The sequence below is a fragment of the Macrobrachium rosenbergii genome, chromosome 56 (genome assembly GCF_040412425.1).
Source record: "Macrobrachium rosenbergii isolate ZJJX-2024 chromosome 56, ASM4041242v1, whole genome shotgun sequence".
Lineage (NCBI taxonomy): Eukaryota > Metazoa > Arthropoda > Malacostraca > Decapoda > Palaemonidae > Macrobrachium > Macrobrachium rosenbergii.
The window spans coordinates 40,491,664-40,516,612 of record NC_089796.1 but is presented as its reverse complement, the minus strand read 5'-3'; the positions used below and the strand labels follow the sequence as shown (position 1 = coordinate 40,516,612).

Sequence of the window (24,949 nt, the reverse complement as noted above, 5' to 3'; positions counted from 1 at the left end):
AGAGTTTTTAAAAGTCTAATATTGTCTGCATGATAGTTTAAAAAAATTTGGTTATGGTATCTGTTGCGAATTTTTCCCCACGACTGGGAGGGTTCTAAGTCCCAGATGGTATGGGACTAAAATGATCAGGTCTGAAGGGCGCAATCAGCAAACATTGAAGTGAAGGTCCATCAAGATCAGGTAGGGTTTTACAGTTTTATTTAAAAAATAGACTACTTAAATTTAACATACATGAGTCACGAAAAGACTGACCCCATCACACTTGTCCATACTAAAGATGAAGTGATTAAAATAGTCGGCACCGATCAGCATGTTCACATTTTTCAACATGTCATTACGAACTTCCTCATCCGCCATCTTGTACCCTTTGTTTTGCAAATGATGTTTTACATTAACTAAATCCATGTTGTAGATGGGCGTGTCCACATTGTCATCGACTATCAATTTTGTCCTTATTATCCTGTTTCCTATCCGAACTTTACGTGAAACTAAATCATATTCGCCATTAATAACATTAGATCCAAATGGTGCAATACTAAGGGAGACTTTCTTTATTGCTGGCAACTTTAATTTCTGGGCTAGCTGACTTGAAACAAAACTACGTTGGCTCCTGGTGTCTAAAAACGCTTTGGTCAGAGCCTTTTGTCCTTGGGTGCACAAGATGGCTGACGCGGGCAGTAACAGTGTCGACGGTAGGCCTGAGTCAGATGCATTTACTGACTTCGCATTGACACAGGGTTTTTCATCACTCTTTTTCTTCTCACTCTACTTATGTTAGAACCCTCGAGATTTCTATTTCTACATTGGCCTTTTACTGGCTTAGATGCGACATGGCTTGATGACTGGCACGGAACATTTACGTTGTTGACTGAGACTTGAAAGCATTATTACTACAATCAAATTATGATGTCTACCATTACACAATTTGCAATTCTGTCTGTTACATTGAATGCTACTATGACCTTTGCCTAGACATTTAAAGCACCTACGGGAATATATTAAGTAATCCACAACTTTATGATATACATCACCTTGAGAGAGCTTCTGATTAATCAGACTCATGACCATTCCCTGCCCCACATCTACTGTACTCAAGCGTTTAATTTGCTCTAACAACACAGTCAATTCGATGTGGAAATTTTTCAAATCCACATGGTTGAATTTTGGAACAAAGATATTGGCGAGTCGCCGGTGCAAAACAACTAATGTTTGCTGCTGGTTACCATAGTAACGTTCCAACAATCCTAATGCAACGTTGTGGTTAGCAGCCATTACACTTACAGCCCTGACTACGCTAAGCGGTTCTTTCTCAAGGGCACCAAGCAAATACATAAATTTAGTTACGTTATCTAAATCAGTAGGTCTGTTAACGATTACAGTCCGTTAGTCCGAAGGCCCGATAGTCCGAAGGCCCGATAGTCGAAGGTCCGATAATCATAGGTCTAAGCCGGCATTCCGAGGCAAGCGCCCCCACCCCGCCTGATTAATCCCCGCCTCCATGGCTAATACGGCAAAATTGTAACCAGTAAACACCCTAGGGTACGTTATGTTGGTATTTTTATGGGTGTTTACTGGTTACAATTTTGCCGTATTAGCTATGGAGGGGTGGGGGGCTGATTACAGTCCGTCGGACTATCGGGCCTTCTGACTTTCGGACTATCGGACCTTCGGACTATCGGGCCTGCTGACTTTCGGACTATCGGACCTTCGGACTATCGGGCCTTCGGACTATAGGGCGGTCACCCTGTTAACGTGAACATCAAACAGTTCTCTAAAGATAGTGTATTTGCTAATCTCACCATTAAACGCAGGTAAAGGAAGTTCTTTCAACTTCGGCAATCTAGTCCATTGCTGCGATACGCTAGGAAGGAATTCAATTCTGGTATGAAGGGCAATTCCATTATTCGCTCCATTGAGCACTTGACGAATTGACAATTCAAAGCTTGAGTCCAATTTTACTGTACTAGTCAAATAGAAGTTTCTCAACATTTGCTCATCGGCTTTAATGTGATCAATCAGGTTTTGGTACATTGCCATAACAAGTGTCTCCAATAGTTCACAATGGGCCTCAGCCACCACATTGGTCAGTAAAGCAACTAGTGAACTGGCCTGCAAGTTACTTGCAACAGCCATGTTGTTTCAAGTCATGTCAAAATTCTGCTTTACAAAAAAAAATGCTCGCCATACCCTCTGGAACTCTATTATCCCCTTGTCACTCTCGCCACTTTCTCAGCCAACATGAAAAACCATCATTTGCGGGATGTTCCTGATGCTTGCTGATATTGACCATCCGGTTCAAAGGACTAAATGTTGCGAACTTTTTCCCACGACCAGGGAGGGTTCTAAGTCCCGGATGGCATGGGACTAGGATGATCAGGCCTGAAGGGCACTATCAGCAAACATCGAAGCGAAGGTCCATCAAGATCAGGTAGGGTTTTGCAATTTTATTAAAAAAAATAGACTACTTGAATGTAACATACATGAAACTTTATGCACACCCTTAAGGACCACGTGGTCAGGTACAAGGAACAACTCTGGAAGCTATACAAAACCCCTAAAACTAAAAAAATAGGCTTCTGAAAGTTACAGTTTTATACAAAACTTATTTCTGAATAATCAGGCTATACTTTAACCGAATATCAACTATATCAAGCCTTGGATGGCAAAAATGCAAAGGGATTAAATTACCAAACTAAATGAATTGGCTCTTGACTACAAAATGAACAACTTGGCTGGGAGAGTGACGACATGGAGAGTGCTCAGCTTGCCTCAATGATATGCCCTCAAGAAAGACGCATATCGCCCCTCTGGATGTCTGGTCGTCACCTCGGTTCCCTTTCAAAATTTCTACATAGGTTATTTTATCAAAGAATGCATTTGAATTATTTAAAAGAGAGCCTCTCCGATATTCATGATACTGCTAATACCAGCAATTCGCCGGACGCAAATAATACTCGAACATATTTACAGAAAAACGAGAACCACGAACTCTGTCACCTGCTTACTACTCCCCCTCGCTTATCCAGCACGTTGTGAAGGATTGTCGAGAAAAACCGGATCCAGTTTTTTCACGACAGTATCGATGAAAAGATGAATAATTTTCTTATCTTTATGTTCAGTTTTTGTTATCATAATATTAATACTTTTCACGAAGGAACGCTGAGAATTTCCCAAAATATACTGAAAAATTTGTTAGAATGTAATTTCGATAGCAATTTTTGCTTCATAAAACACTAATATTCTATTTTTTCCTCTTCAAATATGTTCCCCCTTAACCTGTGAATATCATTTTCTATTAATTGACAGATATCATACTCACATAATTGAATTCGAAGCCGTTTTTGTCAAATAATACCAGTCACCATATTCTAAATCAGCTGCGTTCATTTACTTGGGAAATAAAGAACGCTCTGTACCGACCTCTAAACAAGAAAAATGCCATTTACAAAATTACTTATTAATTATTTCTTCTTTTCCTGAAACAAATCCTTAATGGGGAGATCACTGATATAAGAATTTTGTTATACATAAAATAAAAATATAGAACAGAACAAAAATGTTGACATAACCATAAAAGAATACATAAAAGGTTTTGTAACTACTGCGTATGGAATCATACAATCCAGTTGTTTACAACGAGTGTGCAAATTTCCTCACAGGTCCTCTGCCCGCCCTGCCAGACCTAAGGTCGATCAACTCGGTAGGAAATAGAGAGAGAGAGAGAGAGAGAGAGAGAGAGAGAGAGAGAGAGAGAGAGAGAGAGAGAGAGAGAGAGAGAGAGAGAGAGGATGTATATATATATTATATATATATATATCTTCTTCTTCTTCTTCTTTTAACGTGCTTTTATTCCCATTTTTTGTATGGGGTAAGCACGATGCCTTCTCTTGAAGGACTTTTTGATTTGGCTTTGGGGTAGACCTGTGGTCTCGATCGGCTGCCCTGCCTGACATCGCTTAAACCCCGGTACGTATGTTTCATGTATCATACCCGACCCAACGCCCTTTCTTCCCAGCAGCGAGAAGTTATTGCGCGGGTATGGCGAGAGTTCGAGACGTGTGAGATGTTTGTTATGTTTTTAGAAGGTGTTGTAGTGGCTTTGTTTTGTTTTGTGTGTGTATTTAGTCTGTAACATCCATTTGCTTTTTAAGCAAACCTATCCGTTGATTACATATATAATCCCGGGATGTCTACACGGATGGCAAAGTGTCTGCCTCTCTGATCAGTCGGCTGTGGGTTTGAACCAGCGCCACAGACCTCTACGAAGTCTGAAGCTGCTGCTGTAACCGACTGAGCCATCGAGGCTCTATATATATATATATATATATATATATATATATATATATATATATATCCTATATATATATATATATATATATATATTCTATATATATATATATATATATATATATATATATATATATATATATATATATATATATGTATGTATATATCCCTCCATTTCCTACTGAATTGGTCGACCTAAAGTCTGGGTCTGGCATAAGTATAGAGTAGGTATAGATTCCATGGGATCATACACATGATGCACACAATCACATATATGTATATATATATATATATATATATATATATATATATATATATATATATATATATATATATATTATAAGGTGTTATAATATATAAAACCATTCTACAAATGTAATATGTGTCTCTGCGAAAATGTTGATGTTTTGCTTGCAGATTTGTCATTTGTTGTGTGATATGATTTTAAAATGTCTTTTTCTTACAGATAAATTGTGTATCATGTGATCTTAAAATGTTTTGATATGTTTTTTCCATTTGTTTAATATATGGTGCAGTATATGAAAATTGTATACCGAGTGTTAATGTGCTGTAGAGTGAGGGAGAGATATTTTTTGGAACCATTGTCGCTTAGCCAGCTTCCTGTATTTACTCAAGTGTTTGGAGAAAGGCCGAGGCCCTCTTGTGTTTTCTGACGAGTTTGACAGCTATCAGCAGATTGCCTGTTACGCACGCATTTGTTCTGTGTGCCAGTTCCATGGTTATTAGCTGTGGCTATGCCTATTATGTTTTCATAATCTGAGAAAGAGAGAATGAGTAAGTGAGAGAGATGAAGTTGACATGTTGACAGCGAGCCAGAATTGGATCCAAAAGCACTTCCTTCTGTTTGTTCAGGTGTTTGAGTGAACAGCGGATGGTGTCAATCATTGATAAGAGCTCTGGCATATTTCCTTCTGGGCCTTGGAGTTCCCTGTATGTATACCGTACATGTATACCTGTATGGATAATGTGTGTACACTTTATGTATCATATATTCTGGGAGGGCTTGAAGATAAAAGAGCAGTACTGAACCAGAAACACTCAGTCAGGAAAAGGGGTTCCTGGGATAAGCTTCTGTCTGTCTGTCTGTCTGTCTCTCAAATACCAGTCATGTATAAGGGTGTTATACTGATTGCTTTCCTGTTTGTAAAAGTTTTGTTAAACTCACGCAAGAAGTGTATTCATTTTGTAAGAGGTGATCTAAGGTGTTTATATTGTACAAACATTGTGAAAATGTATTTTACTATTTTCTGCTGAAAAAGGTAAGGTTCTTACTTGATATGTTTTGTGCTGTTATTGTGATAGAGAATTATTATTTTGATAAGAGGTGGATAATATCTCTTATTGTGAGTTCTAATGTGTCTTGCTGCTAATTACATATCATTGTGTATGTCATTGTGACTTGGCAATGTTGTCTTTGACAAATTCTTAGAAAGACATGAGTTTAACCTTTTTTAAAAGTGAAGGTAATCTTTTGAAAGACTGATGTAATCTTTAAACATATTTTTGTCTTATGAAATGGCTGTTGGTATATTTCCATTTTTGCATATTTCAATCTTATATGTCTGTGTTATATTATTATAATTTTATAATTAGTGTTTTACAAAGTTTTGTGCTGGTGATTACTTAGCATTTTGTTAGTGCATACTTATTATTGAGATTTCAGAGAATACTTATATGGATTCCAGTCAGTAATATTTTGGTGAACACGTGCGTTGAGTTTAGTTAATCAGGTGTATGTTTAAAACTTGAGTGATACTTAACCTGTTAAGCGTCACCCACGTAATAATACGTTTACTGCGATCTACTCGTGTTCAACGGGATATTACGTTCAAGACTTTAACTCTGCTTTTCAAGCTGTCAGCACCGTAATAATACGTTTACTTGTATGGAAAATGTTGAAACATCATTTGGTAACACTCTCAGAACACGTAAGCTGTAATTGATGACTTATTTCCTCCTGGCAACTCTTTTCAGTTGGTCGCTTGATGCCTAGATGACTATTTTTTTTTTCAGTACGCTTTTTTTCAGAGACAACATGGCTTTGACGTCGTTCTCAGTGAATGTCACAAAGAGGAGGCGTATGTCTTCAGGTGAGATAAATCAAATCCTAGATGAGGTGTCTGATACTGAAGACATATTTGATGATGAGAGCTCTAGTTCTGAATCCTCCATGATGAGGATATTGAAGAAACAAACTTTGCTTCCAATAGCGGAAGTGAAGATGACTTCTCATTGCCGAGTGACTGGACTCCGAGAGAGAGAGAGAGAGAGAGAGAGAGAGAGATATCCCTTTACTTTTGTTGCTGATCCCGGCGTGAAATTTTCAGTTGAGGATAAAGAGAATCCATTAGAATTTTTGAGAAATAATTTGATGATGAAATCATTGATTACCTCGTGAAAGAAACAAACAGATTTGCAAATCAGTTTCTAGATGAGAATGTAGAACATTTGTCTCCACAATCACGAGTACATAGATGGATTGTGTGTAGCCCCTGCTTTAGAGATTGGCATACAAAAGAATAATAGTGCATGTATGTACAACACTTTTCATTCAGTATTTTGTAGTCTTATGAAATAAAATAATAGTAGTAGTAATAGTTTTTATCCTATCATTTAATAAAATTCCTGCTCTTAACTACAGTACGAATTATAAGCATAAAAATCAATATTAACTTTGAAAAACTATCGTCAGTAATATGACCGCTAATTGCAAGAAAAAGCGTGATGATGTTTAGCGATCCGGGGACGCTTAACAGGTTAATGGTTTGAATCTTACTTAACCAAACTGCTTTCTTAATAAATTACAGTTTTGTGAATTAAACTTGATTAAGAAACACTTAAATTTTACACTGTTTTCGGGTAACAGTAAATCTTTTTTGAGATTGTGAACTCTGCATATAACTTTTGAACTTAGAAATAAATTTGTCTGTTTAAAGTTTTAAAAGCACAGTGTTTCATTTTGACCACTAGTAATTAGAGAAATTAGTGAATGTGTACAAGATATGTGATATATCTGTTTGTTCACCTGAGACTTATCTAGGTGAAATAGAACCAGGGAAACAGTTATAGTGTTTGTTGAAGTGATGCCCATTTTCCACTAGTCTGTTTATAGCTTGTTAGTTGTTACCTCACCCATAACTTGATAAAGTTACATTGATTTTCTCAAGTGATAAGTAAGTTTATGGGATTACTGTACCTTTAGAGCATTCAGTCTTAATAAATTTGTTATGAAGTTTCAAGTATCTGGTCGAAGTGAGGTAACTTTTTGGTATTATTATTTGTGTAATAACCAGGTACTTGATCATTTCGTGACAAATGATTTGTTGGCCAGATCTGGGAAATTAAGGAACAGGATTAAATGTGATTGAATGGGATTGAACCCAGGATCGAACTGTGATAAAATATTTGATGACCAGATCTGGGAGAATTAGATAAATGGTTTGGTGCTCATCATCCGGGAAGGACTAAAGAGAATATCACTCTGGTCTATGATTTATACTGGTGGTGTTAGGAATATATTTTTGATAGTAGAGTAACCATATAAGTGTTTTGAAGTGTATTGTAAACTCTTTTGTTGAAGTTCAGGAATTTTTGGCCGCTCCAACCATCAGAAAGTTATCTAAATCTCACCTGAGGGTAATGTTACTTTTGATATGATTGAGGCACAAGTCAAGTGTTTCGCAGTCCAGGCATTAATAAGCTCTGGTAAAGTAAATGGAGAGTTAAGGGAAGCATATGAATTGTTGAATGCAGCTGAGGTAGAATTTACAAATAAGCCGAGGCAAGAGAATGAGAACGGTGATGTACAGGCAGAACTTAGAAGTGTAGAATCAGAAGAATTCTGGGGTAGACTGAAGCTGCTAGAATCTGAAGAAAACTTACTTAGGCTGCAGATACAGGCTGATAAAGAAAAAGAAGAAAGAGATAAAGCAAAAGAAGAAAGAGACAGAGTAAGGAGGCGAGAAGAAGAAGAAAGAGAAAAAGCAAAACATGAAAGGGAGTTGGAGTTAATCAGAGCTCGATCCATACTACCTGTAAACCCATATGACTATATCCAAGGTAATGCAGACCCTGTGTTTGATGTAGTAAGATTACAGAAGTTAATTGCAAAATTTACAGAAGCTCCAGATGAGTTTTATTATCACTTTGAAAAAGTGGCTTCGGGTATGGGATGGCCAGAGGATAAATGGTCAGTTTTGTTACAGAGTGTTCTCATTGGTAAAGGAAGAAGCGCCTACTTAGCCTTATCAGCTGATCAGTGTAAACAGTACAAGGTACTCAAACACAATGTGCTACAAGTTTACCAGATGACCCCTGAATATTACAATGAAAGATTCAGACCTTTGAAGAAGGATGACAAGATGACTTTCTTGGATTATGCCTATAAAGTAAGGAAATGTTTTAAACGATAGCTAGAGGCGGCTAAAGTTAAGTCTATGGACGAACTTGAAGAATTAGTGGTCTTAGGGCAATATCTAAGAGGAATTCCTGAACATATAAGAGCTTATTTGAGAGAGAGAGAGGTGAAGAAACTTGATAAAGCTGTTACTCTAAGTGAGGACTATAACATAATATCTAGCAAAAAGAATTATAATGTTAAGTACCAGGACCAACAATTCACAGGTTATAGGTCTCAGTCGAATTTTAAGAACAGTGCTGTGAGAAACCCCTCTAATAACTATACCAGTACAAAGCCAGGATATGCCCCACAGCAGTGGAATGTTAAACCCGCCCCTTCTAGTCTATTCTCAAGACAAGTGCAGAAAACTAATGTTGTTTGCCACAAGTATGGAAGAGTAGGACATTATAGTCGAGATTGCTACAAAGTGTACCAGCAGACTAAACCAGTTGGACAGGTGATAAGAGGTAATCAAGTAAAGCCAACTACGAGGAACTGTGGGAAAAAATGAAATGAGACAAGCAGAGTGCTTAGCAACCAGTGGAAATGCAACTTCCAGTAGTGAGTGGCTGAATAGTGAGGAGGCTTTTAAGCCATGTATCTATGAAGGTATGCTAACAACTCCTTCTTTGAGTGTACAGGTACCAGTGAAGATATTACGTGATACAGGAAGTAATCATAGTGTGGTAGTTCGCGGTGCTCACCCACAGTTGGAGAGGAATCTCATCGGTGATTCAGTCATTTTGAAGGGTATAGGAGGAGAGGAAGTAACTCCTATATGCTGCTTGCATTTGTCATGTGAATTAGTGACAGGAATTATTGATTTTCCAGTAAAGGACTCACTAGCTGTTGAAAGTGTGCATGTTTTACTGGGTAATGAAGTTGGTGGTATTACCTTCGTTCCTTGTCCTATAGTGACAGACAAGCCGTTAAGGATTAGTCCTACGATAGAATTAGAGAAGAAAAAACCCTCACCTATTTCCAAGTTGTGTAACGACCAGGAGCATGAAGAGAACTGAGCATAGAAGTGAAGAAACTGAAGATTTACCTGCACCAGAAGGATCTTTGAGCTTAGAAGAGCTGTTCCAGGAAAGTGAAGTTTCCCCTAATGTCAGTACAGAAGAGATTCTTGAAGAAGAGGAAAATCCTACTATTGGTAAAGAGACTTCGAGTAGTCAAAGTGTTCCTGAAGACAGTAGTGAAACTACAGAAGCAGAGTTAACAGATATTGAGAGTTCAGCCCTTGAAGTTGGTCAAGTGACTAGAGAGAAATTAGTGGAACTGCAGAAGAGGGATACAACGTCGGCTGATCTGTTCTTCAGAGTTGTTGAACAAGAAGAAATGCAACAAACTTCTACTCGTTATTATCTAAAGGAAGGATTGCTAATGAGGAAGCATCGACCTGCAGATATACCAGGAAATGCTGAATGGGGTGAATATCATCAAATTTTGATTCCATATCCATTGAGGAAGCAAGTGGTAGCAGTAGCGCACGAGTCTGGACATATGGGAATTAGGAAGACTGTTGAGAAGGTTATGAAGTATTTTTTTTGGCCTGGACTACACAAGGATGTATACCTTGTATTAAAGCCTTCAAGCCCTCTCTACACTGCCCACCTCCCCCGCCACTCCGAGTTGCATGAACACAGATGTCTTGTCTGTTTGCTTGTATTGGTCTCAACCTCAATGGACCTATCCAGGTAGAAGGAGGGATAGGCTATGTCCTGTTTGGTAAGTTGCATGAGCAGCTGAGCCGTCTACTTAGATTACTGTTCGACCCTCGACGCTACCAACTTCATCTTATGTTCAGGAGACTCGTTGTGATGCATGGGTTGCCCTGTAGTATCTACAACCAGACCTTCTGCACCGCCAGCACATTCCTACAAGACATCTTCGATGAAGGTGAAACTCGACAGTTCCTGTGTGAGCGTAGGATACAGTGGCATTTCCAGACTCCGTGATCTCCATGGATGGGAGGATTCTTCGTGTGCGTAATCAGGGTTGTGAAACACCCTCGAAGTATCTTTCAGGTCAAAATCTTCAACGAGGAGCAGGTCTGTACATTAGTCAAGGAGGCAGAAGCAGTAGTAAACAATAGGCCTCTTCTGTATACTGGTGATAGCCGGGAAGACAAAGTTCTTATGCCTTCTCATCTGATTCAAGGATTCGTGATCCAACTGATGTCACCTGTTGTGCTACATGAAAATATGTATTGCACGCTGATGACGAAGCAGATGCATCATCAGTATTTCCGCCTCACCGACACCCTGGCAGATGGAGTACTTGAGTTCATTTCATGAGAGGCATGACTTCTGTGTGGGAGCTAAATCCTCGCTGACTATTGGAGACATTGTGTTAGTGAAACTTGACCATAGAAAACAGTACGCTCTGTTATTGTACTCTATGAAGGGGGAAAAACTTTGCGACCAGTTGAACACATCATTCCCCTTGAAATGAATGCGTGCAAGGATAGTGAGAATGTAGAAAATGACACAGATAATGAACACATCCATGAAGTGAATGAGAAAGAGGACACTGCACAGAGTGTGGAAGTGGACGAAGGAGAAAGTGTAGAGTCTTGTGAGAATAGTGAGATCACACAGAGAGAGATGGGACAGTTAAGTGAACGTGCATAACAATTGGACACTGATACGCATGAGCGAGCAAGACCAAAAATAAGGACAGCAATAGCCCAAAGACTTAGAATGCAGGAATGGGTTAAGAATGATGATATATAATGTAATGTAAAACCCCAGATAAGACTTTGTGGAGGTTGTAGCAAAGTTAGAGGGGACTTGAAGTGATAGGAAATGGGTGTTATCAGTGTTGTTGCTTCGTGCTGCCGAAACGCGGTACACAAGCGTGTTTGTGTAATGTCATGTAAACTCCTTTGTACGACATGAATTAGGTGTCAGTAAGTTTTGTGAGAGTGATTACTCTCATGTCTGGTTATTGTAAGTCTATCGTGAGCTGCCTTTCAATTGTAGCACTGCAATTGAGTGCAGGCCGTGACGAACCTCCGATCTTCAAGCCTCACCTGCTTAACCTTCCTATTGCTGTCCCATTCGGCCAGAAATTCTAGTGTGGAGTATGTCGTGAAAAAATTGGACCCGTTTTTTCTCGACAATCCCTCACAACGTTCAGGATAAGGGAGGGGGAGTGGTAAGCAGGTGGCAGAGTTTGTGGTTCTCATTTTTCTGTAAATATGTTTGTGTGTTATTTGTGTCCGGCGAATTGCCAGCATTAGCAGTATCATGAATATCGGAGAGGCTCTCTTTTAAATGATTCAAATACATTCTTTGATAAAATAATCAATGTAGAAATTTTGAAAGGGAACTTTCGACCGTTTGCGCAAAGGTTCTCTTCAGCCAACAAAATCAAAATACTAGTTTTTCTTAAAAAGACACGTTGAGAAGAATTTTGGTGATAGAGAGTTCGAAGTTTTCTTGGATCGACTATCACCAAAATTCTTTTCAACGCGTCTTTTTAAGAAAAACTAGTATTTTGATTCAGTTAACTGAAGAGGACGTTGCGCAAACGGTCGAAAGCTCCCTCGTTTTTATCCCCTTTTTGTATATTTTTGTATCTTAAAATATACAATTTATCAATTATATTGTTGTGGCTTTTTTACTCATTAAATATAACAGTATCATCGTCACTATCGCCCCCGACGGTGCACGACATAAAATGTCTCTGAAATCTTACCACTCACGTATTTCCTTTATCTTCAGATTACTGCCTCATATTCTCACACAAGAAAATCTGGGTCTTCCGTTTCCTCTGGTGCCTTCAGGAGATTACTTGACATCATCACTTACTCTTTTCTCCGGCGTGGTGCGAAAGCACCAAAAGCATCTCCATTTCATATATATATAGATGTTGAACTTCTGTAATTTTCCTTATAAAACTATTTTCTATCTGTTCTACCATCTGCTTGCTGATATTCTATTCTTCTTACGGCTTCATTTTCAAAATAACAAAATCTTCTAGATGTTCTTAGAGCAATAAAGATCGTATTACACTACTATGTACTCCTACTTTTGTACGTAATTTCAGTCTCTTTGATCTCCATATCTTACTCAGCCCGTCCATTGCCTGCTTTGCCTTTGTATGTCTTTCACTAAATTTTCCTTCAGAGAACCTGCACAGGACATTATTGTTCATTAATATTTGAAAGACTCAACTTTATTAATGCTTTCTACTCCTGGTGTTAGATGATACCTTTTACAGAATCTGCCGTTATTATTTTCAGTTTTTCTTAAATTTACTTCTCTCTCTAGTTACACTATGCATTGTATTTAGAAAGTTTTGTAGACCTCGTGTTGTATTTCAAGAACTAAAGCATCATAGTCTGCATATTTTAAGTCTTTTATGGCAATTTTCAGCACCACTTTTTAATTTTAAAACCCATTAAAAGGGTAAACAGCAAAGGTGATCTACCATTCATTTGCAGCACCCTACTCTTTACTGCAAATTTATCTGTCACTACTCAATTAGTAATGACTTTGCATCTATTTTGTTCAAAAAATGCTTTTATTTACAGAAGTGACCCAAGACTTTACATAATATTGATAAAACTAATTAGAGTAATAGTCGGTGGCCCTTTTCAAGAGATTATTTTCATCAATTATGAGCAAAAAGATTATTATGGTTTTCATAACTATTTTCTAATACTGTTAGTACTATTATTACTCAAATTATGTATTCTTGGTACCATTCAACCTGACTGATACCATCTTCACAAACTATAATCTCTTAACTTGATCCAAACTTACAATAAAAACATTCCTGGAAGAGTCTGACGACATCTTTTTTTCCCATGCCTGTGATTTGGTGTTATAACACAGCTACTTCAAATCTATAATTTCTACAGTATAAAGTAAATTATGCCCTTATAAGTGGATTTAAAACTACAATACTTGAATAAGTATTCCAGCCTCTTACCCTCATGACCTCTTGAGAAGGTTTCTCACCACTGAAGATATCATTAATCTCTGATATCGAGAAATTTTCATTTTGAATGTACGACATCACATCCAGGAAACAGTCCGGAGCAAATTTCACAAATCCCTCACTTGGTTCCCTTTTCTGTAAAAACAGATTGCCATATTATAAATACTGGTAACTATCACATCCATCAAAATTCAGAAATTTTAAATATAAACATTTCTTTAAAAGTATATGAATGTAACATATAGCCTTACAAATATTACCGGCAAAGATATAATTTGCAAATATACGGGAGTACGTTTCTCCTTAAAGCATAAAAAGGCGTAATTATAAATTACCCCAATCTGTAATACATACTAATCATAAGGTTCCGTGGTATGAAGGGGAACATAAACCTTAAAAAAAAAGTACAGGAACAAGTGTAAAGTCCAAGTAAATACCAAAAATTATTGGACAAAAATGTCAGTATTTCATAGGACACAAAATCTTTGTTGGCATACTCAACATACAAAAACCACAAGTAATCCATTGTCATACTTTCTAAAGAGTAACTACAGAGTTTGTAATTTATTAACAGGTATTTTTAGACTGGAAACAAGAAGTAAGTAATAATTGGGATTGTGAGGTGGATACGGTTGGAACAACTGATTATATTATGTGAAGTATTTAAACTGGAGCTATTCCATGTACTGTAACTCCATACTTGTTTTATATGTTTAACGAAAACAATGAGATATTTTTTAAAAAACGTGCTTTATGCACACTCATGAAGTCTTGTACAGGTTTTAAAATTAAGCATTTGGTTGATATCAACCTAAGTCTCTATATACTGCATGTCTTTTCGAGTAAATAACATTGAAGATTATGAGGTTTAGACCTTGATGCCAAGCACTGGAATCTATCAGAGATCACTGAGTTTACAATTTTCTGAAAAAAATACTAGGGGGTTTAAAGTTTTTTTCCAATATGAAATATAAATGAATAAATACATATGATAAAAACATACTTCACTAAAAATCTTGGCCTCTCGTATGCAGCCTATAAAGTTATCTAAATCTACATTATCATCCAAAATTTCTGAAATATCCTTACCATCTAAATAGCATTTCCTCGTTATATGATCATTCCTAGAGCAGTGAAACAGACAGTACTCAACAGACAGTGAACTATGGCAGTGAGCACACTCAGGAGCACTGGCACCTTCCAAAATAAATTTATGGGCCAATCAAATATTCCCCATCCTAAGGCGGGTCAGATTAACCTCAAACCTTCTATTAGGGTTAGAGCCAGATTTCCAGAAGCCAATCTCTCCTCGAATTTTCTTATATTTCTTAATAGTGGATAGTGCAGATGATGACCACCCTTAATGCTACTTATTGAGAATATATAAGTTTTAGTGATCCTTTGAATATCAGTGTGGAACCTTTTTGATTATATATTTGCATCTAGTGGCATCTTTAGCCTCCCTGTCAGCCAATTGTTTTCTTTGTATTCCCTTAAGAGTGGGAATCCAACAAAACTGAATGTATTCATAGGTGAAAGAACCACTCCTGAGCCTTTTAGATTAATGAGTAGGAAAAGTTAAGCCTTTTCGTGCTTCCAAAACACTTCTCGAATCACTGTATCAATAGATTAAATTCTTTTTCTTGGCCCCTAGTTCCAAAGCACTGACTATGGCTGTTGCTTCAGCAGTAAAAACAGGGGAAGAGGCTGGTAGTTTCGCAACATATGACTCCCCTTCACATACTACGCACTACCTACGCCATCTTGTAATTTTGATCCATCTGTGTAAATTTATCTTTATTTTTTATGAATATTATCATGTGCCTTCTGGGTGATCTTTTTTCTCTATGGGTCTTAGAATCTGCACAAGAACTTTCCAAACTTCACCTGTTGAGATCTTTACACAGTCACTTGAACTGCCACTGGATCTACGATGACACAGGGTAGCTTTGCAGTGCACCTTGAGACTGAAAAGCTCAAAAGAGAATCTGTAGTGTCTGTAAAAAAAAAACCCATTTTCTTTAATGCACTATGTACCATAACTCTTGGGGCATTCTCCCTTAACTTTGGGAACATTCTATGTTTGAATGTATTGCGCCAGAAGCTGAGAAGAGCGCCATGTGTTTGGTTGTTGATACCATGTCGGAACAGTAACGGAAATAAAGTTGCTGCTAAGATGCTGCTGTTATTACGCCATCCTCCATACATAAAGGCTATCACAGAATCCAACATCTAGGATCTTGGCAGTGTGATTCAAGATGGTATGGAACAAAATCTTCTAAGCTTTTCTAAATCAAGTGTCAGTTCATGTTCAAGGATGTTCCAGCTATTGTCAAGTACAAGGCACTTCCGGTCATTACACCATTGAGATGGATTTACTGTATCTGTCAATCAGTATATTCCTAATGCCACCATTGGAAAAATTATCTGGCTGAAATCTAGAGCCAATTGGGATTGCATTATTAAAGCTTGTAGGCACTTAATTTCTGATGCTATATTAGATCCTGATCCCAATGTGAAGTTAAATGAAATGCTGATGGCTAATTTAATAAGGTGTCCCTAGAAAGGTCATCAAATTTAGGACAAATGACCAGCCATGGTATGATGATACATGACTAACAGACCAAATTTAGTGCATGGAGATGAAATCGTTCAAATGAAAATCAGACCACTTCCGTTGAGGCTCACCATGCTGTGAATAGAACTTACCATACTTCTGAGAGAAATTACAATAAGTCCTTGAAGAGGAAACTTGAAGAAATTACTCAGCCTCATCATTGGTGGACCAAATTAGCATCATCTATCTTTGGGTCAGGCTTGTCATCCATTACACCACTATTAACAGATGATGGTAGATTGGTTACTGGCCCTAGGGAAAAGGCTGAACTGCTTCATCGAGCTTTTGATGCTAAGCACTCAGCTGAGGATGTCTCTCTCCCTGATACTTGTCATCCTGAACCCATTCTTACAAAATAAGCATTTCGCTACAGGGATGTTAAGAAAATTCTGGGTAATCTTAAAGGGGGGGAGGGGCAGGTGAAGATCCTGATGGGTTTCTACCTTCTGTTTTTAAAAATGTTTCTAGTGTGTTGTCTCCCAAGATTACTAGATTCTAAAGATTTTTAAGTCAACGTAGTATCTTGTGGATGAACACAAGATTAGTAATACAGTGCCTGTTCCAAAGAGTGGCACATCTGCAAACTGCAGTAACTACAAGCCAATCTGTATTCTCCCTGTGCTGTCCATAGTTGCTGAAATACTTATTTTTAAGCCATTGTATAAGTATGTGGAATCTAAAGGATTATTGGCTGATATTCAATATGCATACAGGAGGCAGTTAGGTACCTGCAATGCTCTTTTAGACTTGACTTGCTATTTGCAAGGGAACGTTAATAAGGACTTTGAGTGCAGAGTAATTCAAATAGATTTTAGTGCTGCTCTGAATTTAGTAAATCACAAGGCACGTATTCATAAACTTCAGCATCTTGGAGTGAGTGGATATGTTTTAGGATTACTTTAAGATTTCCTTATAGGTAGGCAGCAGTGAGCTGCCGTGGATGGGATCTTAAGTGAACCAAGACCTGTTGTGTCTGAAGTTCCACATGGCAGTGTTTTTGGTCCACTGTTATTTTTAGTGTATACAAGTGATATGGTTGTTGGCCTGGAAAACAAGATTGTTCAGTATGCTGATGATACAACACTTGTGGGTGTAGTAAAGTCTCCACTTATGAGAAATGAAGCTGCCCTCAGCCTCAATCGGGATATGGACCAGATCAAGGAATGGTGCAGTCAGTGGGGTATGAGGCTGAACTCCAGTAAAACGAAAACACTATCGATTAGCAGATCTTGTAGGCTATAGATTTCCCACCCCATCCTCCCTTTTTGGTGGAAAGAATTTTGCTGATTGAGTCTAAAGCTTTAACTATTCTAGATGTAACTTTTAACTAATATCTAACTTTTGAGAAACACCTAATGAAAGTATTGCTCATAAGGCCTCATAAGTTTATAACAGTGATAAAATCAATGCAACCTGTTTTAGACCATTTGTACTTCCTTTACTGGAATACTGTTCTTTGGTGTGGATGTATGCTTCTGCCAGAGATTTATCTCTTTTAGATAGAGTGGTTCGTGGTGGTAGGTTTCTGTTTCCTAATAGTAGTAGTTATGACTTGGACCATCGACAGAAGTCTCTTGTTTGTCACTTTTTATAAGTCGTATTTTAACAGAAATCTTTCACATTCACAATTGATCCCTAACCCCCTTTATCTGCCGAGAGCAACCAGAGTCACTGAACAGTAGCTTAAATGTGCCTCACTGTCGAACTTCTCAGTTCCAGAGGTCCTTTATTCCTCACACTGTTGGACTGTGGAACAACCTCCCAGAGGATGTCGTGCAGTGGAATAACCCCCCAGAGGATGTCGTGCAGTTGGAACTTCAGAAGTTCATGCAAAAATGCAATACATTACTACCCTAATACTATTCTTCTTGTGTTTATCTATTTATCAGTTTTTTTTATTAAGTGGGATCTCTTCCTGTATTTCCCTTTGCTTTATCTTTCTTCTTCTTAATGAACACCATATTCTTTGGAAGCTTGAATTTCAAGTCAATGGCCCCTGTGGACTTGTTCCATATGGTGGATGCCTAAATAAATTTCATTAAACTGAAATACTTTATTTTCCTTTCTGCTTCAGACCAGATTTTTCTCAGTAGGCTATCTCCTCAGCAAAACTAACATTCTGTATTTCCTTTATCCAATACAAATGACATAATAATCAGGATCTCCATTAGTTTCAAAGTAAAGATATTAACTTCTTTTGAAATATAACCTATAACTCCAGAAGGTTTGTTGAAATCAGAATATTTCACAATGTCAAAAAAGGTTCCAATACATCGCTGGGCAATGTTGACAGTGCATTATGCAGAAACTTCTGCAAGGTCACTTAGATGCTTATATTCAGCAGAGAGATAGCTGAGATTCCTCTCTGTGCATGAACTTTGATAAGTGGAAACCCTCTCTGTACCATTCAACTTGGAGGGAAGTGGCTTGATGAATTTAGCATGAGAAAGACCTTACATGATGAAGTCACAAGGATCAACTCCACTCTTGACATATTTGTAGTTGATGGAGATACCAAATTATGTACCACTGAACATAGCAATATTTTTGTAGCAATTGTGGGTGAACACACTCTTGGTATAGCCAGTCAGCAAGTAGCCATTGTAACACAATCTGAGAACCAACAGCAAATATAAGATTTTTACATTTCTTTGAAGAAAATTCTAGAACTACCCACAAGCATTTTAGTGTTCAGAGTTCCAGCATGGGTGGTGTTTTAGACTTAATGGCGGCAACTCGATATTTTTCAACCATTAACTGTGAACCTTCATTGAAGACAATACAGATGGCAAAGCCATTGCTTGATTTGGAAGCATGACAAAAGATATTCATTAATATGCTTGAATCTTCATTGACACCTGATTGAGGAATGGGTAAAGAAGACAACACCACTTAACTCATAATTCTTTTTTTTAACCCAATAACCGTTTCCTATGAGAAAAACCTTTGGCCCCCAGTGGTCAGCAAACATTTAGAGTACCCAGATTGTCAGCAAAAAGTAAAATACACAACATGGCAACTATTCTACCCAGCAGGCTATCATTTGAGTGCGTACAGGGTTACGTTTTTTCTTTTTAATCTGTTTCTGTATCTGATTCCATTTATTTTATAAGGATTATCCCCACTCTTGAAATACTTGAAGTTGACTAAAATACCAGAGGGTTAAGCACTTTAACACTGAAAAATCTTTGCTGCTATTGATAGTGAAAATATTCTTGGTAGAAACAAGGTTAGCAAGAAGTAACTATAGCCTAACAATCTAAGAATCAGCAACAACTGTAATATTTTGAAATTTAACTGAACTGGAGTCTACATCCATGGGGAATCATTTTAGTGGTTACAGTTCCAGCACAGACTTGCTGGGAGTGACTCAAGGTGTTGCAAACATTAACTCTTAACTGCCATTGCTAAAATTATAAATGGCAAAGTAGTAATTTTATTTGGAAGCATTACAAAAGATGCACATTGATATGTTTGAAACTTCACTGATGCATGACTGAAACAAGAGTAAGGAAGAGACACCCCCACTTAACAAAAATTATTACAGTTGGCCCCCAGTATTCGTGGGGGTTAGGGACCACAAATACCAAGACTCCATGTTAAATTGTTACCAACCTCTAAAAATTCTTGTAACTGCTTATTTTAATAGTTCAAATGACAAATACTGTACCCTGTATACTTTGCACTAAAATGCTTATAACTGCCTATTTTAATGGTTCAAACATCAAATAATACTTTAAACTACCATCCAAAACACTATAATATCATTTCAAAGTCTTCTTACAACATTACCCTTAAAAATATATGGCTTACAGCTGAGTGTGGAAACTAATCAAGTTACCCCTAAGAGAGAGAGAGAGAGAGAGAGAGAGAGAGAGAGAGAGAGAGAGAGAGAGAGAGAGAGAGAGAGAACAAAAATAAATATGCACATTAACAGTATTTATTACACTAGTGACAGTATGTATACAAAGGTAAATAAAGATTAATTCACAAAACTAGGTTATAAGAATATACAGTATCAGTAAACAATGACCAAAATCGATCATAAACAAAGAGAGGAAACTCCCTCACAAAGCATATGAACTACAAGTCAATCAGCTACTAGCAAAGCTGGTAGGGGAGAGCGGTGATGGTTCGGACATTTTTTTTTTATTTCTCTCTAGAAGTCAGAGTTTAAGGAGCAGTGATATCCTTGGCATGTCAATGTGTAGCCTCATCATCCTACATTTACCAGTAAATGTAGCAAGTCTTATACTTTACTATACTTGAAGCTATTTATCTTCAAGTACAAGTTTCCAAAATGTCCGAATCATCCCTACCCATGGTGATGATTTGGACAAGAGCATGGGATGATTAGGACAATTATTATAATTGACATTTACCTTCAAGTCAGATAATAAATGAAACAGAAATACCATATGAAGTGTTTTATTGAAATAATCATAATCAACTTAAAAGATGATTCTCTCCCTTGGTGAATGGCAGACAGAAAATCTACGATGTTTGCCGAGAATAAATGTTATAGTAGTCTTAAAGAATATTGTAACCTTCAAAACAAAAACTAAACTTGAAATATCCTTGCCACCAAATTCTTAAATGACCAAAATTTACTTGAAATTATTCTCCCCATGAGTAAAAACCAAACATAAATCGTAACTCAACTACTTGAAATTTGTAGTGCCTAAATATTAAAGTTGGCCTAACGAATATTGTATCCTGCAAAAAAAAACAAAATTTGAAATACCCCTGCTTTCTTCTCATACTCTGCTGACCTGGGTTTGGAAGCACTCCAGTTACTGCCTCTTTACCAATAGTTGCTTCATCCTCAATTTCTGGATATTTAAAACTATTAGCAGAAAATTTCTGTGATTTTCTTAAATAAGAAACCTGAAATTTATCACCCTCGTCTAAATTGCTGATTAATTTGCCTACATAATAGACTTTGCTACCTTTTACTGGATCTATCCCAACAAGAACAAAATCTCCCTCCTCTGGGACTTTATCAGTAAAACCCACTTTTGTCTTCTATCTCCTCCTCTGAGATGTCAGAAGAATTATTGTTAAGATCGGCTGTCAAGAGATCTTCAAGATGATGAAGGTCTTCATCACTGGTCTGGGCCTCTGTATCTAACTTTTTTGTACTTTTCCTGCTTTTTAATGTTCTTGAGGTACTCATGTGAGGTTGTTGTGCTTTTAAGTGGTGCAGTTGGCTTTGGCCTATCAGTCACAAAAGCCCTGGCAAAGTGACTTTCTTGAAAAACATCAGTGTAATATGAGTGAATGCCAATGGAATGGAATCCAGATTTGATATTCACATTTTAATTTGTAATTAGGGGGTTCTATGATGGGTTTAAGAAGTCCTTTATAAGGTAAAGGTAATGAGGGGCCAATGAATGCATATACACAAAATATAACTTAAATAATGTTAGTTAAAATATTTTGTTTCTTTGTTGGAATTCATAATTAGTAAAGGTTTGCTAGGAGGGATGATTCGGACATGTCCGAATCATCCCAACCCTAGAATGTCCGAATCATCCCCCACATATCATAACCATTTGATGACACCCTCAACTTCAAATCCTTGCAGATTACAGGCGGGTAATAGCTACAACATCTTCGTCATATAGTACAAATTCACACCCAAAACTCATAATCAGCTCCCTTATCATATTCACTACACCAAAGCTTATGATTCAGACGCAAAAAATTACATAGGAAATGAGAAAAACCACAAAAATTACCCTCAATCCTAAAGTAAATGACCCTTTGCAGCCAAAGTCCATGTGTCAATGGCGAACAAACTCTCGCGATTTCACGTGATTTCTCAGAGCTGAGGGCCCTTTACATTTTCCAGGAAATGTACTGTCCGGACCATCCCACTGTCCGAATCATCACCGCTCTCCCCTACCCTGCTGTGTGATTGGCTACTTTCAACTCCTCCACCCAATAGCGCATCATGCTACAAGCCAATCAGCAACCAGGAAAGCTGATGTCCTGCTGTGTGATTGGCTACTTACAACCCTTCCAGTCAATAGTGTATCGTCTTGGAGCCTAAATCAAAGCAAATGAAAAACCTGTAACATGTACATATGTATGAATGCACTCATTTGATGGCTTCGTGAACTTTCTGGAGTTTTGGTTTCGTATTTTTATGTTACTGATACAGTAACTCATATTCCATCCTTACCTTACAGACCTTACAGTTCGTTCGGGTTGCCCCAGGTCCCTCAGTGTGAGGCACCTCTGATGTCTACCAGAGAATTGCTAACGCATCTTCCGGTATATTTTGCATCTTCCAATCTTGGATGGTGTGGGATGCCTCTTAGATATTTGTCGAGCTTATTCTTAAACACATCTACGCTCACTCCTGTTATGTTCCTCAGATGAGCTGGTAGCACATTGAATAGACGCTGCATTATCGATGCTGGTGCGTGGTGGATTAATGTCCTGTGTGCTTTCCTTAGTTTTCCTGGTATAGTTTTGGGCACTATCAATCTACCTTTGCTTGCTCTTTCTGATATTTTTAGCTCCATGATGTTTTCAGTAATTCCTTCTATTTGTTTCCATGCTTGGATTACCATGTAGCGTTCTCTTCTCCTTTCAAGACTATATAGATTTAATAATTGTAGTCTTTCCCAGTAGTCAAGGTCCTTAACTTCTTCTATTCTAGCTGTAAATGACCTTTGTACACTCTCTATTTGTGCAATATCCTTTTGGTAGTGTGGGTACCATATTATATTGCAATATTCAAGTGAACTACGTACGTACATTTTATAAAGCATAATCATGTGCTCGGCTTTTCTTGTTTTGAAGTGTCGGAACCACATTCCCATTTTTGCTTTGCATTTTGCCAATAGTATTGCTATTTGGTCATTGCATAACATATTCCTGTTCAACATCACACCAAGGTCTTTAACTGCTTCCTTATTTGTGATTGTCTCATTATTAGGTCCTTTATATGCATATAGCATTCAATGTGAGAACACATGCATCAAATGAAGGACTGCTGCCAGAGTTTGTATACAGCATATTTCCAATTTCTTATGCAAGTAGGAAACTCAAGAAAGTAAGCACATCTACTGCATGACTGAAAAGAAAAGCCTAGCAATAATATTTACAGTTTAGAGATTATACCTGTACCCATATGGAGTGGATTTTATAATGCAGCCAGACCACAACCCACTTCCTTACATCCAAAGATGCAATATTGAAAGTCTAAGGATTATGGGGTGGGTGATAACACCATAATTCCAGGAAAGCTCAACATTGGCACTGATTACCTCAGCAGTCTAAATTAAAAGAAAACTGAAAGTTATTTTTTTTAATTTTTCTCAGTAGAGGTGTGTCTTCCTTACCCTTGCCTTAACCATGTGTCAGTGTAGATTGAAGCATATTAATGTGCATCTTTTGTGATGCCTTCTAATCAAGCTATGGCTTCACCATCTATAGAGTCTACAATGGAAATTCACAATTAATGTTTGCAAAATCTCCAGCCCCTCTCATCAAGTCAAAACACTTCCTATGCTGGAACTGTAAACACTAAAATACTGACCAGTGGTTCTAGACTTTTCCTACAATCAGATTATAAAACCTTGAAACTACTTCATTGGCAACGTGTTGATTCTGCCTCTATCAAGATTATTTTCACTATCTATTGCAGTAAAGATATTTCATAGTTCAAGAATTAGATAACTTTTGTGTTTCCATCAAATCCATATATGTCAAGAGTGGAGATAATACTAGCAACTTCATTGCAAGATGTCTTTCATATGCTGAATTCATCAGACAGCTTCCCTCTGGTTGAATTGTCTGGAGTGGCTTTCCATTTATCAAAGTTCATGGCCAGAAAGTAATCTGGGCTATTTATGTGATGCATGTATGTAGCAAACTTAACCTGAAGTATCTGCATCTTTCACTGTCAATGTTGACCAACGGCATACTGGAACCTTGGTCGGCATTCTGAAATATTCTGATCTCAACAAACTTTTCAGGGTTGCAAGTTATATTTTCGAGGCAATCAGTATCTTTACTAAGAAATCAAAGGGAAATCCTGATTATTGTGCCAATATTTATTGGTCAAAGGAAATGCAGAAAATCAGTTTTGATAAGGAATCAGCCTGCTTTAAAAATCCATATCTCAAGCAGAAAGGAAAATACAATACTTGACTTCTGTAGAATATTTTTTTTGCTGTTCTAAGGAAAACACCCCTGCCAGATTGCTTCCACAAGCTACAGTCGGCCTGAAGTGAGACACCAGTGCAAAGTGTTGTGAAAGATATTTTGTTTTTTCTTTACTCCTGTTTCAACACACCAAGTATAAAGTCAAAGGAAACTATTGCTATAGAACCCTCCTTTACACAGTAAGATACAGTTTCTGAAAAATATCATAATAAACAACATTCCAGGAAAGTGACAGTGGAGCAGCTAGCCAGAAAATGGGAATCACTGAAAGGTTAATTTCTGGATACTGTTTGCCAGTTGTGATTGTGAGGAAAAAGGATGAATTGAATAGGCTCTGTGTGGCTTACCACTGACTGAATACAATAGCTAAGTTTGTCAACAGACTAATGGGAGATACACAGGCTCTGATGGTTAAATTTTGTAACAACAAATTTTACGATAAGGTGGACTTGAACAAGGGATATTAGCAGAAATCAATGAAAGAAGTGAGC

At 37.5% G+C, this 24,949-nt stretch overlaps 1 protein-coding gene across 1 annotated transcript in view; it reads right to left on the bottom strand.

Annotated features, from left to right (window-relative positions):
• LOC136836354 (VWFA and cache domain-containing protein 1-like) overlaps window positions 1–24,949 on the bottom strand; it is a 185,264-nt gene that overhangs the window by 70,788 nt on the left and 89,527 nt on the right. The window contains exon 4 of the mRNA XM_067100538.1: window positions 13,652–13,795. Within this exon, the coding sequence (XP_066956639.1) occupies window positions 13,652–13,795 (144 nt within the window). The remainder of the gene's footprint in view (window positions 1–13,651; window positions 13,796–24,949) is intronic.